General features: G+C 37.4%; 1 protein-coding gene across 1 annotated transcript in view; it reads left to right on the forward strand.

Annotated features, from left to right (window-relative positions):
• SLC44A5 (solute carrier family 44 member 5) overlaps positions 1 to 12,135 on the forward strand; it is a 284,363-nt gene that overhangs the window by 236,344 nt on the left and 35,884 nt on the right. Inside the window, exon 12 of the mRNA XM_088022845.1 lies at positions 1,429 to 1,541. Within this exon, the coding sequence (XP_087878971.1) occupies positions 1,429 to 1,541 (113 nt within the window). The remainder of the gene's footprint in view (positions 1 to 1,428; positions 1,542 to 12,135) is intronic.

The following is a 12,135-nucleotide window of genomic DNA, read 5'->3' on the forward strand; positions in this document are numbered from 1 at the left end:
TATCATTAGATAATTTGTACATTTCTTCTTTATTTTGGCTTTTTAACTATTATCTGAAAAAGTATGCATTATGATAGACCTTCTTGTTTACCTCACTCCCAACACACACTGAAACCCTCTCCACCCAGGCACTGTTCACACCAGTAGAACATAAACACTCCCTCTATTTTTGACCCTTCTCTTCTCCATCTATCTTGTAAATATAAAGCCAAAGACTAATATGCCATGACTTTATTTATTCAGTTAGAATTTTATGCCAGGAATTAAAAACAGAGAATAAACAGCTATATTTCTTTTCTTCCCCCTGACCTTTTTGAATATTCCTCTCGGACTATGCCATAGAATAATCCTTCATCCATATTTAATATTTAAGCATTAAAGTATCTGTGATGTTAATAGGGAATGACTTCTGGAGTTGAAAGCATTGGCTCTGCAAGGATGTGACCTTAGAAGTTACTTTGATACAATACTGACATCTATCCAGTAACAGTAATTATTAAGATTTTTTTTAAAAAGATAATACTTGGAGACAATAAGCTCAATAAATGTACCAGGCTATGTTTCTGTTTGGAAACTTGAAGGAGCATCGGAGGTATCAGTTCTTAATAGAAGTGTCATCCAAATTTCTAATCTTAATGAATTCTGTTTAATGAAATTACCTAGAAAAATCCAATATGGATTTAACCTGGATATATGAGCTGTGGGGAGAAGTATCTCTAGTAGTAAAAAAAATTAAAAAAATTTTTTTTAATTAAAAAAATTAAAAAAAAGTCATGCTGCTGACTGCTTGATAAAGTCATATGGCCCAGGAGATACAGAAGGCGTATCATGGCTCCATATAATGGCCTACAGATCACTGGGGACCTGAAATAGATGTCTGGTGATGTCAGACATCACAAATTATGAAAGATAATTAGACCATAATAATGACTACAAAATCATGGATTCAGGAACTGTGTGGGGCAATTATTTTTCTTTTCTGGCCTAAGACTGTTCCCTTACTTCTAGATAATTCTGTTGTATAGGGTTTCCTTCTATTAGTATCATGGATATTGTTTTATAATTTATCACTTAGTGAGACGTGTTGGGGGGGGAGAAAAATTCGTCATGGCTACTGTGGCAGATAGGCCAAAATGGTAGGTTGGAGGAATTGTGTTTTTCTTTGAACTGTGGTTGCTACTGAACTTCTGTTTACCCAGGTACACAAATATTGACTCCTGTATGAAGTTCCCGATGGTCCTACTCTTTCATATGAAAATCTTAATAGGAACTATTGTTTATACTTTTTAATATTATAAATATTTCTATAGCCAGCTAAAATAAAATAATCTGAGAATTATTTTGAATAGAAAATATTGTCTTGCTGTTAACTTTATGTTATGTTTAACACATTTGACCCCTGTCTGTGTTGTATGCTTTTTCCTCTAGTGGGCTGACTATCGCCATGCTCCTTAGTTGGTTGTTTGTGATACTCCTGAGGTTCACAGCTGGATTCCTCTTCTGGGTCTTCATGGTGGGTGTGATTGGAATTATAGGTTATGGTAGGTATTGCCCTTCTTAAAAATCACTAAATATCAAAATAGTCCTTTTCTTTTCAGTTGCCATTATCAATTACCAGAAAGCATTTAACTTGCAGTGAATTTAATTATTTACTTCCCACCCCCAAAGTGTTAAATTGAGAAAAAATATTTAATTTTGCATAAATTATTTCTATAACTTTTATCTTCTTTATCTTGAAAAAAAGTGCTATCAAAATGTTCTACCCTTTTTCCTTTCTGACCTTTGGTCCCATGCCTTATGGTTTTTAAGAAGGAGGTAAAAAGAACACCATTTAGGTTAATGAAAGACATTTCAGAAAACATATTTTATTCCCCTAACTTTCCTGTCTGCTCAAATGCTAGGGCTGTACAGTTACAGAAGTGTGATCTATTTTTCTCTTTCCAACTGAGTAATTTTAATCCGGGTACTGTCAGACTTTCTAATAATTGGCCAGTACTACATAATGAGGCATCACTCCCTAGAGGCAAGTATTCTGAATTACACTCTTTGGGTGGAGAGTTACTTTATATCAAGGTTGAAATCTAACCAGTAACCTTGTCCCCTGAAAAGCAATACAGGTACAGTGTGAACACCAACAAAGGAACTAAAGTTTCTCCCAAGGAACAGTATAGCATTTATAGCAGATTCCTTCAGAGTGCTAATAAACATATGGGCCAATATATGAATGTGTGCGAGGTTTCTATTCAAGAGTAATTTCCCCTAAAATACCATTTGGATTGACAATGCAGTTTTATGGTAGCAGACACCAAAAAGCAATTTCCTATTATTGTCACCTGAAGAAGAGCTTTGCACATATCAATATAAGAATGCAGCTGAATCCCCAGGTTCTGTAGTTAGCCTGAATTCTAATCCCAGTTCCATAACAGATAACTGAGGAATTTTGGAAATGCTTCCTAATGATTATAAGACCCAGTTTCCTTATCCATAACATCAGCATGGTAATGGTATGTATCTCCATCTCACAAGATTGTGAGGATTAACTGAGACAATGAATATAAAGCTCTTAGAACAATATCTGAAAAACAGTAAACACTCAATATGTGTTGGTTTATTGTTACTATCCTCCTTGTTATCCTCAGTAGGCTTCTAGACAGTTTCAGATCTCTTCAGGGTTTCCTTATCTGCTCCTTCTGTGCAGCTGCATGTGAAAAGGTTGGGTCAGTCTGGTGGAGGAATATAACAACTGCTACCCCTTAATCGAAGACTCCCAAGAAAGCTTTTTGTATAAAAGTCTTTTATGTATGTTTCTGCCCTTTATTACTATAAAGCCTGGGCATGTGATTCAGTCACTCTTTTATTGTCATCAAGAAGGGAAAGACCGTATTGTCTGGTATTGATTTCAGTGACTTGTCGTAAGGAGCGAGAAAAATCTGAGATTGGCTATAGTGAAGTTTGACAGTGCCAAGAGGGAGAAAATTCGTCAAAATATCACAAATACAGGTGAAACAACCAATGTCAGCTCCCTGTTGACTCCCTAGGTAGTGCTATCTCAGCAGTTAATGGTGTGGCAAGTCAGCTTAAAGCCATTCACTGAGTGGGGAAATGGCCAGTTAGATTGAGAAGTATATAACACTGTGTAACTGACCTCTGCTACTGTCTTGGACAACCAACTTTCTCCGTATCATGGGAAACCAATCATTTCCTATTAACAGTAGCCATTTACTAGAGAAAACAACATACTGAGCAGAGAAAAAGCCACGCTGTTTGTGGGCAAGTGCCTTGAACATCAGTGGAACAATTCTTATTGACCAGAATAAGTTAAGATTTATCCAGGAAAGTCATAGAACAGTGGGGTTACAGGCATGGATTTGGAGATTGAGAAGGCACAGATTCATTGCATGATCCTCTGCACGTACGTAGTCTAATTAGTAGTTTCTTCAACTATACAATAGAATTCTTGAATATTTTTTAAAAATAATGTACATAAAGCCCTTGGAAAGCTGTCTAGTACATAATGTTCCGTAAAAAGTCTCAGTTGTAGTTGTTAATACAGGAATGGTTGTTGAATTTTCTCAAATGTTTGTCCTGCACCTATTAAGTTTATCATATGATTTTTATCTTTCATTTCATTAATGTGGTGTATCACATTTATTGATTTGTGGATGCTGAACCATCCTTGCATCCCTGGAATAAATCCCATGGTGTATGATATTTTTAATGTAGTGTTGAATTCAGTTAATATTTTATTGAGGATTTGTACATCTATGTTCATCAGGGGTATTGGACTATAGTTCTCTTTTCTTGTGGTTTCTGTGTCTGATTTTGATATCAGGGTAATGCTGGCCTTATAAAGTGAGTTTGGAAATGTTCCCTCCACTTCTATGTTTTGAAGAGCTTGAGAAGGATGGTATTAATTCTTCTTTGAATTTTGGTAGACTTCAACAGTGAAGCTATCTGGTCCTGGCCTTTTGTTTTTTGGGGAGATTTTTGATTACCGATTCAATCTTCTTACTAGTAACTGGTCTGTTCAGATATTCTATTTTATCATGATTCAGTCTTGGTAGGTTGTATCTTTGTAGGAATTTATCCATTTCCTCTAAGTTGTTGAATTTGTTGGCATATAATTGTTCATGGTATAGTTGAAACTTGAACACCATGGGTTTGAACTGCATATGTCCACTTATATGCAGACTTTTTTATAAATACAGTACTGTGCGAAAAGATGGCAGAGGAGTAGTGGACCCTATTCCAACCCTCCTCGAAATTGAGCTGGATATTTACCAGACCACTCTGAACACCCACGAAATCAGCCTGAGATGTAAGAAGACAGATCTGGATCTCTACAAACAGAATATCGCAGGTGTTTGGTTTCAAAGTACGAAGCGGGGAGCCGTGATTCTGCGGGCAGATATCGGAGGATAAACAGAAGGGGGAGGGAGCCGAGCTGTTGGGATCCTACACCACCGGTGATGGATAGCCTCCCGTGCTGGGAACTGGACACAGACTTGCAGACCGGTAGCGACAGAGAGAGGACTTTAGGGCAGCCCTCCAGATGGAAACCTGGAGCAGCAGGGCTGCATGTGCAAACTGGGGGTGGCTGGTGGTTTTAGAAGCACAAAGGGCAGAGATGTGCCCCGATCTGGAGGTGAGGACTGGGAGTGCTGTGGAGGGGCACACAGCCCAAGACGCTGCAGTTTATAGCAGCACAGACAGAAACAGAGATAGTGTGGTCTGGAGAGCTCACTGAAGAGCAGACTGTGATCTCTCTGCTCTGAGGCGAGTGCCGGAAACGATCTCTTCTGCTCTGACTTTCCGAAGAGACATGGAAAACCGTGAGGGAAAACCACCAGAGAACAGAAGCCACAAAAGACCGGTTTTCACTGAGCCCATCCCCTGCCACATAGGGCAGGGCAACTTTGCCCAAACAGGGTTACCTGAGTAACAGCATGGCAGGCCCCTCCTCCAGAAGACAGGCTGTGGAAACAAGAGGCCAACAACCCTAAGATCCCTAGAAAAGAGGTGCATCTTGCTTGGGTTGTGGTCAATAATTTGGACTCTGTACATTACCTCAACCGCCCATCAACAGAATGACTAGGAGGAGGAACTCCCAAAATAGGAGAGACTCAGAGACTATGACTTATGCCACAGATTTACAAATGGATATAGATATAACCAAGATGTTGGAGATGGAATTCAGACTAGCAATTGTGAAGACAATAGCTAGAAGGGAGAAATTGATTAATGGCAACATAGAGTCTCCAAAGGCAGAAATGAAGGCTGAATTGGCAGAACTTAAAAATGCTATCAATGAGATCCAATCTAATCTAGATAATCTAACAGCTAGGGTAAGTGAGGCAGAAGAATGAATTAGTGATCTAAAGACCAGTTAATAGACAAGAAGGGAAAAGAGTAGGTCAGCAAAAAACAACTCAGAATCCATGAAAATAGAATCAGAGAAATAAGTGACACCATGAAATGTTGCATTGTCAGAATTATTGGGATCCCTAAGGGGGTGGAGAGAGAAAGAGAGGACTAGAAGATATAATTGAGCAAATTGTAGCTGAGAACTTCCCTAATTTGGGGAATGAAACAAACATTCGTGTCCTAGAGGCAGAGAGGACCCCTCCCAAGATCAAGGAAAACAGGCCAACACCCCGGCATGCAATAGGAAAACTCGCAAATCTTAGAACCAAGGAAACCACCTTAAGGACAGTTAGGGGGAAGAGATTCCTTATGTACAGAGGGAGGAACATCAGAATAACGTCAGATCTATCCACAGGGGCCTGGCAGTCCAGAAAAGGCTGGCAAGACATATTCAGGGTACTAAATAAGAAGAACATGCTGCCAAGAATACTTTATCTGGCAAGGCTGTCATTTAGAATGGATGGAGAGATGCAGAGCCTCCAAGACTGGCAGAAAGTGAAAGAATATGTGACCACTAAGCCAGCCCTGGAAGAAATATTAAGGGGGTGTTCTATAAAAGGAGAAAGACCCCAAGAGTGATATAGAACAGAAATTTACAGGGACAATCTATAAAAACAAGGTCTTCACAGGCAACATGATGACAATAAATTCATATCTTTCAATAATCACTCTCAACATGAACGGCCTAAATGCTCCCATAAAATGGCACAGGGTGGCAGATTGGATACAAAAACAGGACCCATCCATATGCTGTCTACAAGAGACTCATTTTGAACCTAAAAATACATCCAGACTGAAAGTGAAGGGATGGAGATCCATCTTCCATGCCAACGGACCTCAAAAGAAAGCTGGGGTAGCAATTCTTATATCAGACAGATTTAACTATATTTATATTATATTTATATTTATATATTATAAATCTATATTTACCAGATTTAACTCTAGAGACTGTAGTTAGAGACATAGAAGGACACTATATGATTCTTAAAGGGTCTATCCAACAAAAAGATCTAACAGTTGTAAATATCTATGCCCCCAACATGGGAACAGCCATCTACTTAAGCCAACTGTTAACCAAAATAAAGAGTCATATTGATAACAATACGTTAATTGTAGGAGACCTCAATACTCCACTCTCAGCAATAGATAGATCATCTAAGCAGAAAATCAACAAAGAAACAAGAGCTTTGAATGACACACTGGACCAGATGGACCTCATAGATATATACAGAACATTCCATCCTAAAACAACAGAATGCTCATTCTTCTCGAGCGCACATGGAACTTTCTCCAGAATAGACCACATACTGGGTCACAAATCAGGTCTCAACCAATACCAAAAGACTGAGATTATTCCCTGCATATTCTCAGACCATAATGCTTTAAAACTGGACCTCAATCACAGGAAAAAATTTGGAAGAAATTCAAACACTTGGAATTTAAAGACCACTCTGTTCAAGAATCAACCAGGTTTGAGTCAACCAGGAAATCAAAGAAGAACTTAAACTATTCATGGAAACCAATGAGAATGAGAATGAAAACATATTGGTCCAACACCTATGGGATACTGCAAATATGGTCCTAAGGGGGAAATACATAGCCATCCAAACCTCACTCAAAATAGAAAAATCCCAAAATCACCAACTAACTTTACATCTTCAAGAACTAGAGAAAAAAGCAACAAACAATGCCTAAGCCACGCATTAGAAGAGAAATAATTAAGATTAGAGCAGAGATCAATGAATTAGAAACCAGAAACAGTAGATGAGATCAATGAAACTAGAAGCTGGTCCTTTGAAAGAATTAATAAGACCGATAAACCACTGGCCAGGCTTATCCAAAAGAAAAGAGAAAGGACCCAAATTAATAAAATTATGAATGAAGGGGGAGAGAGCATGACTAACACCAAGGAAATAGAAACAATTATTAGAAATTATTATCAACAACTCTATGCCAATAAATTGAGCAACCTGGATGAAATGGATGCCTTCCTGGAAGCCTATAATCTCCTAAGACTGAAACAGGAAGAAATTGACAACCTGAATAGGCCAATAACCAGTAACGAGATTGAAGCAGTGATCAAAAACCTCCAAAAAACAAAAGTCCGGGGCCTGATGGATTCCCTGGGGAATTCTACCAAACATTCAAATAAGAAATAATACCTATTTTCCTGAAGCTGTTTCAAAAAGAAACAGAAGGAAATCTTCCAGACTCATTCTATGAGGCCAGCATTACCTTAATCCCCAAACCAGGCAAAGACCCCATCAAAAAGGAGAATTTCAGACTGATATCCCTGATGAATATGGATTCAAAAATCCTCAACAAAATCTTAGCTAATAGAATCCAATAATACATTAAAAGGATCATCCACTACGACCAAGTGGGATTGATCCCCAGGATGCAAGGGTGGTTCAACATTCGCTAATCAATGTGATAGAACCCATTAATAAGAGGAGAGAGAAGAACCATACGGTCCTCTCAATTGATGCAGAAAAAGCATTTGACAAAATACAGCATCTTTTCCTGATTAAAACTCGTCAGAGTATAGGGATAGAGGGAACATTCCTCAAGTTCATAAAATCCATCTATGAAAAACCCACAGTGAATATCATCCTCAATGGGGAAAAGCTGAGAGCCTTTCTCTTTAGATCAGGAGCACGACAAGGATGCCCACTCTCACCACTATTGTTCAACATAGTACTAGAAGTCCTAGCAACAGCAATCAGACAACAAAAACTAAAAGGAATTCAAATTGGCAAAGAAGAAGTCAAACTCTCTCTCTGCAGATGACATGATACTTTATGTGGAAAACCCAAAAGACTCCACCCCCAAATTACTAGAACTCATACAGAAATTCAGTAATGTGGCAGGATACAAAATCAATGCACAGAAATCAGTTGCTTTCTTATACACTAACAATGCAACTATAGAAAGAGAAATTAGAGAAATGATTCCATTTACAATAGCACCAAAAACCATAAGATACCTCAGAATAAACCTAACCAAAGAGGTAAAGGATCTATACTCTAGGAACTACAGAACACTACAGAAAGAAATTGAAGAAGACACAAAAAGATGGAAAAACATTCCATGCTCACGGATTGAAAGAATAAACATTGTTAAAATGTCTATGCTACCCAGAGCAATCTATACCTCAACGCCATTCCGATCAAAATTCCAATGACATTTTTCAAAGTGCTGGAACAAACAATCCTAAAATTTGTATGGAATCAGAAAAGACCCCAAATCGCCAAGGAAATGTTGAAAAGGAAAAATAAAGCTAGGGGGCATCACATTGCCTGATTTCAAGCTATATTACAAAGCAGTGATCACCAAGACAGCATGGTACTGGCATAAAAACAGACTTACACACCAATGGAACAGAATAGAGAGCCCAGATATGGACCCTCAACTCTATGGTCAAATAATCTTCAACAAAGCAGGAAAAAATGTGCAATGGAAAAAAGAGAGTCTCTTCAATAAATGGTGCTGGGAAAATTGGACAGCTATATACCGAAGAATGAAACTCAACCATTCTCTAACACTAGACACAAAGATAAACTGAAAATGGATGAAAGACCTCAATGTGAAACAGGAATCCATCAAAATCCTAGAGGAGAACATAGGCAGTAACCTCTTTGACATTGGCCACAGCAATCTCTTTCAGTATACATCTCCAAAGGCTAGTGAAACAAAAGCAAAAATGAACTTTTGTGATCTCATCAAGATAAAAAGCTTCTGCACAGCAAATGAAACAGTCAACAAAGAGGCAACCCACAGAATGGGAGAAGATATTTGCAAATGACCCTACAGATAAAGGGCTGGTATCCAAGATCTATAAAGAACTTCTCAAACTCAACACCCCAAAAACAAATAAGTCAAAAAATGGGCAGAAGACATGAACAGACACTTCTCCAAAGAAGACATACAAATGGCTAACAGACACATGAAAAAATGTTCATCATCATTAGCCATCAGGGAAATTCAAATCAAAACCACATTGAGATACCGCCTTACACCAGTTAGAATGACAAAAATTGACAAGGCAAGAAACAATGAATGTTGGAGAGGTTGTGGAGAAAGGGGAACCCTCTTACATTGTTGGTGGGAATGCATTGGTTCAACCACTTTGGAAAACAGTGTGGAGGAGCCTGAAAAAATTAAAAATAGAACTTCCCTATGACCCAGCAATTGCACTACTGGGTATTTACCCCAAACACACAGATGTAGTGAAAAGAAAGGCCATATGCACCCCAGTGTTCATAGCAGCAAGTCCGCAATAGCCAAACTGTGGAGAGCCGAGATGCCCTTCCACAGACGAATGCATAAAGATGTGGTCCATATATACAATGGAATATTACTCAGCCATCAGAAAGGATGAATACCCAACTTTTACATCAACATGGATGGGACTGGAGGAAATTAAGCTAAGTGAAATAAGTCAAGCAGAGAAAGTCAATTATCATCTGGTTTCACTTATTTGTAGAACATAAAGAATAGCACGGAGGACATTAGGAGAAGGAAGGGAAAAATGAAGGGGGGGGAGGAATCAGAGGGAGAGATGAACCAGGAGAGACTATGGACTCTGGGAAACAAACTGAGGGTTTTAGAGGGGATGGGGTTGGGGGGATGGTTTAGCCTGTGTATTAAGATGGGTATTAAGGAGGGCACGTACTGCATGGAGCACTGGGTGTTATACAAAAACAATGAAGGGTGGATCACTACATCAAAAACTAATCATGTATTGTATGGTGCCTAACATAACATAATAAAATAAAATTTAAATAAATAAATACAGTACTGTAAATGAGTTTTCTTTTTCTTATGATTTTCTTAATATTTTCTGTAGTTTACTGTATTATAAGAGTACATAATACATATAGCATACTAAGTGTTAATGTTAAGTGTTAATGAACTGCTTGTGGTATCAGTAAGGCTTCTGGTCAGTAGTTGGCTATTAATAGGTAAGATTTTGGGGAGTCAAAATTTATATATGGGTTTTTGACTGTGTTTGGTGTAGGCACCCCTAACCCCCCTGTTGTTTAAGGATTGACTGTAGTCTTTTATGATCCTTTGTATTTCTGTAGTATCAGTTGTAACCTCTCCTCTTTCATTTCTGATTTTGAGTCCTCTCTTTCTTGGTGAGTCTAGCTAAACACTTGTCCGTTTTTTTTTTTTTTTCCCAAAGAACTAGCTCTTAGTCTCATTGATCTTCTGTATTGTTTTCTTAGTCTCTATCTCATTTATTTCTGCTCTAATCTTTGTTATTTCCTTCTTTCTAACTTTGGCTTTCATTTGTTCTTTTCTTTATACCTCAAGGGAGGTATAAAGTTAGATTGTTTTTTTGAGACTTTTCTTGTTTCTTGAAGTAAACCTGTGCCCTTATGAACTACTTTTACTGTGTACCACAAATTTTGGTATATTTCCATTTTCATTTGTTCAAGGTATTTCCCTTTTGATTTCTTCTTTGACCTATTGGTTGTTCAGTAACATGTTGTTTAATTTCCACATATTTGTGAATTTTCCAGTTTTCCTCATGTAATTAATTTCTAGTTTCATCTATTGTGGTCAAAGAAGATACTCGATATGATTTCAGTTCTCTTAAATTTATTTAGACTTGTTTTGTGGCCTAACATATGATCTGTCCTTGAAAATACTTCATGTGCACTTGAGAAGAATGTGTATTCTGTTGTTTTTGAATGGAATGTTCTATATACATCTGTTAAGTCCTGGTTTAATATGTTGTTTAAAGCTGCTGTTTCCTTACTGATTTTCTGTCTGGGTGGTCGATCCATTTATAATCCCATTTACAGTTGCATCAGAAGAATAAAATAACTAGGAATAAATTTAACAAAGGAGGTGAAAGTCCTGTGTATTGAAAACTACAAGACATTAATAAAAGAGATTGGAGAAGACACAAATAAATGGAAAGATATTCTGTGCTCATGGATTGGGAGAAAAATATAGTTAAAATCTATTACCCAAGATAATCTACAGATTCAGTGCAATCCCTATCAAAATTCAAATTTCACTTTTAAAATAAGTAGAACAGATAATCCTAAAATTTGTATGGAACTACAAATAAACCCCCACAAAACCAAAAAGCCAAAGCAATCTTGAGAAAGAGAACAAAACTGGAGGTATCATATGCCCTGATTTCAAACTATATTACAAAGCTATGGTAATTAAAACTGTATGGTATTGGCATAAAAACAGACACATAGATCAATGGAACGGAATAGAGAGCCCAAAAATAAACCCACTCATATCAATTTATGACAGAGGAGCCAAGATATACAATGGAAAGGACAGTCTCTTCAATAAATTGTGTTGGGATAACCGGACAGGCACACACAGAAGAATGAAACTGGACCACTATCTTACAGCATACACAAAAATTAACTCAAAATGGATTAAATACTTGAATGTAAGACCTGAAACCATAAAACCCCTTAGAAGAAAACATAAGCAGTATGTTTTCAAGGAGTTTCAAGCTCCTTGATATAGTTCTTGGCAATGATTTTTTTTAATATGACCTAAAAATCACAAGTAATAAAATAAAAAATAAATAAGTGGAACTACATAATCTACAAAGCTTCTGAACAGCAAAGAAATCCCTCAACAAAATGAAAAGACAACCTATTTGGTAGGAGAAAATATTTGTAAATCAGATATCTGATAAGGAGCTAATATAAATAATTCACACAATTT

The sequence above is a fragment of the Eumetopias jubatus genome, unplaced genomic scaffold (genome assembly GCF_037043125.1).
Source record: "Eumetopias jubatus isolate StellerSeaLion01/CBP00866 unplaced genomic scaffold, mEumJub1_p1.0 scaffold_4, whole genome shotgun sequence".
Classification (NCBI taxonomy): Eukaryota; Metazoa; Chordata; class Mammalia; order Carnivora; family Otariidae; genus Eumetopias; species Eumetopias jubatus.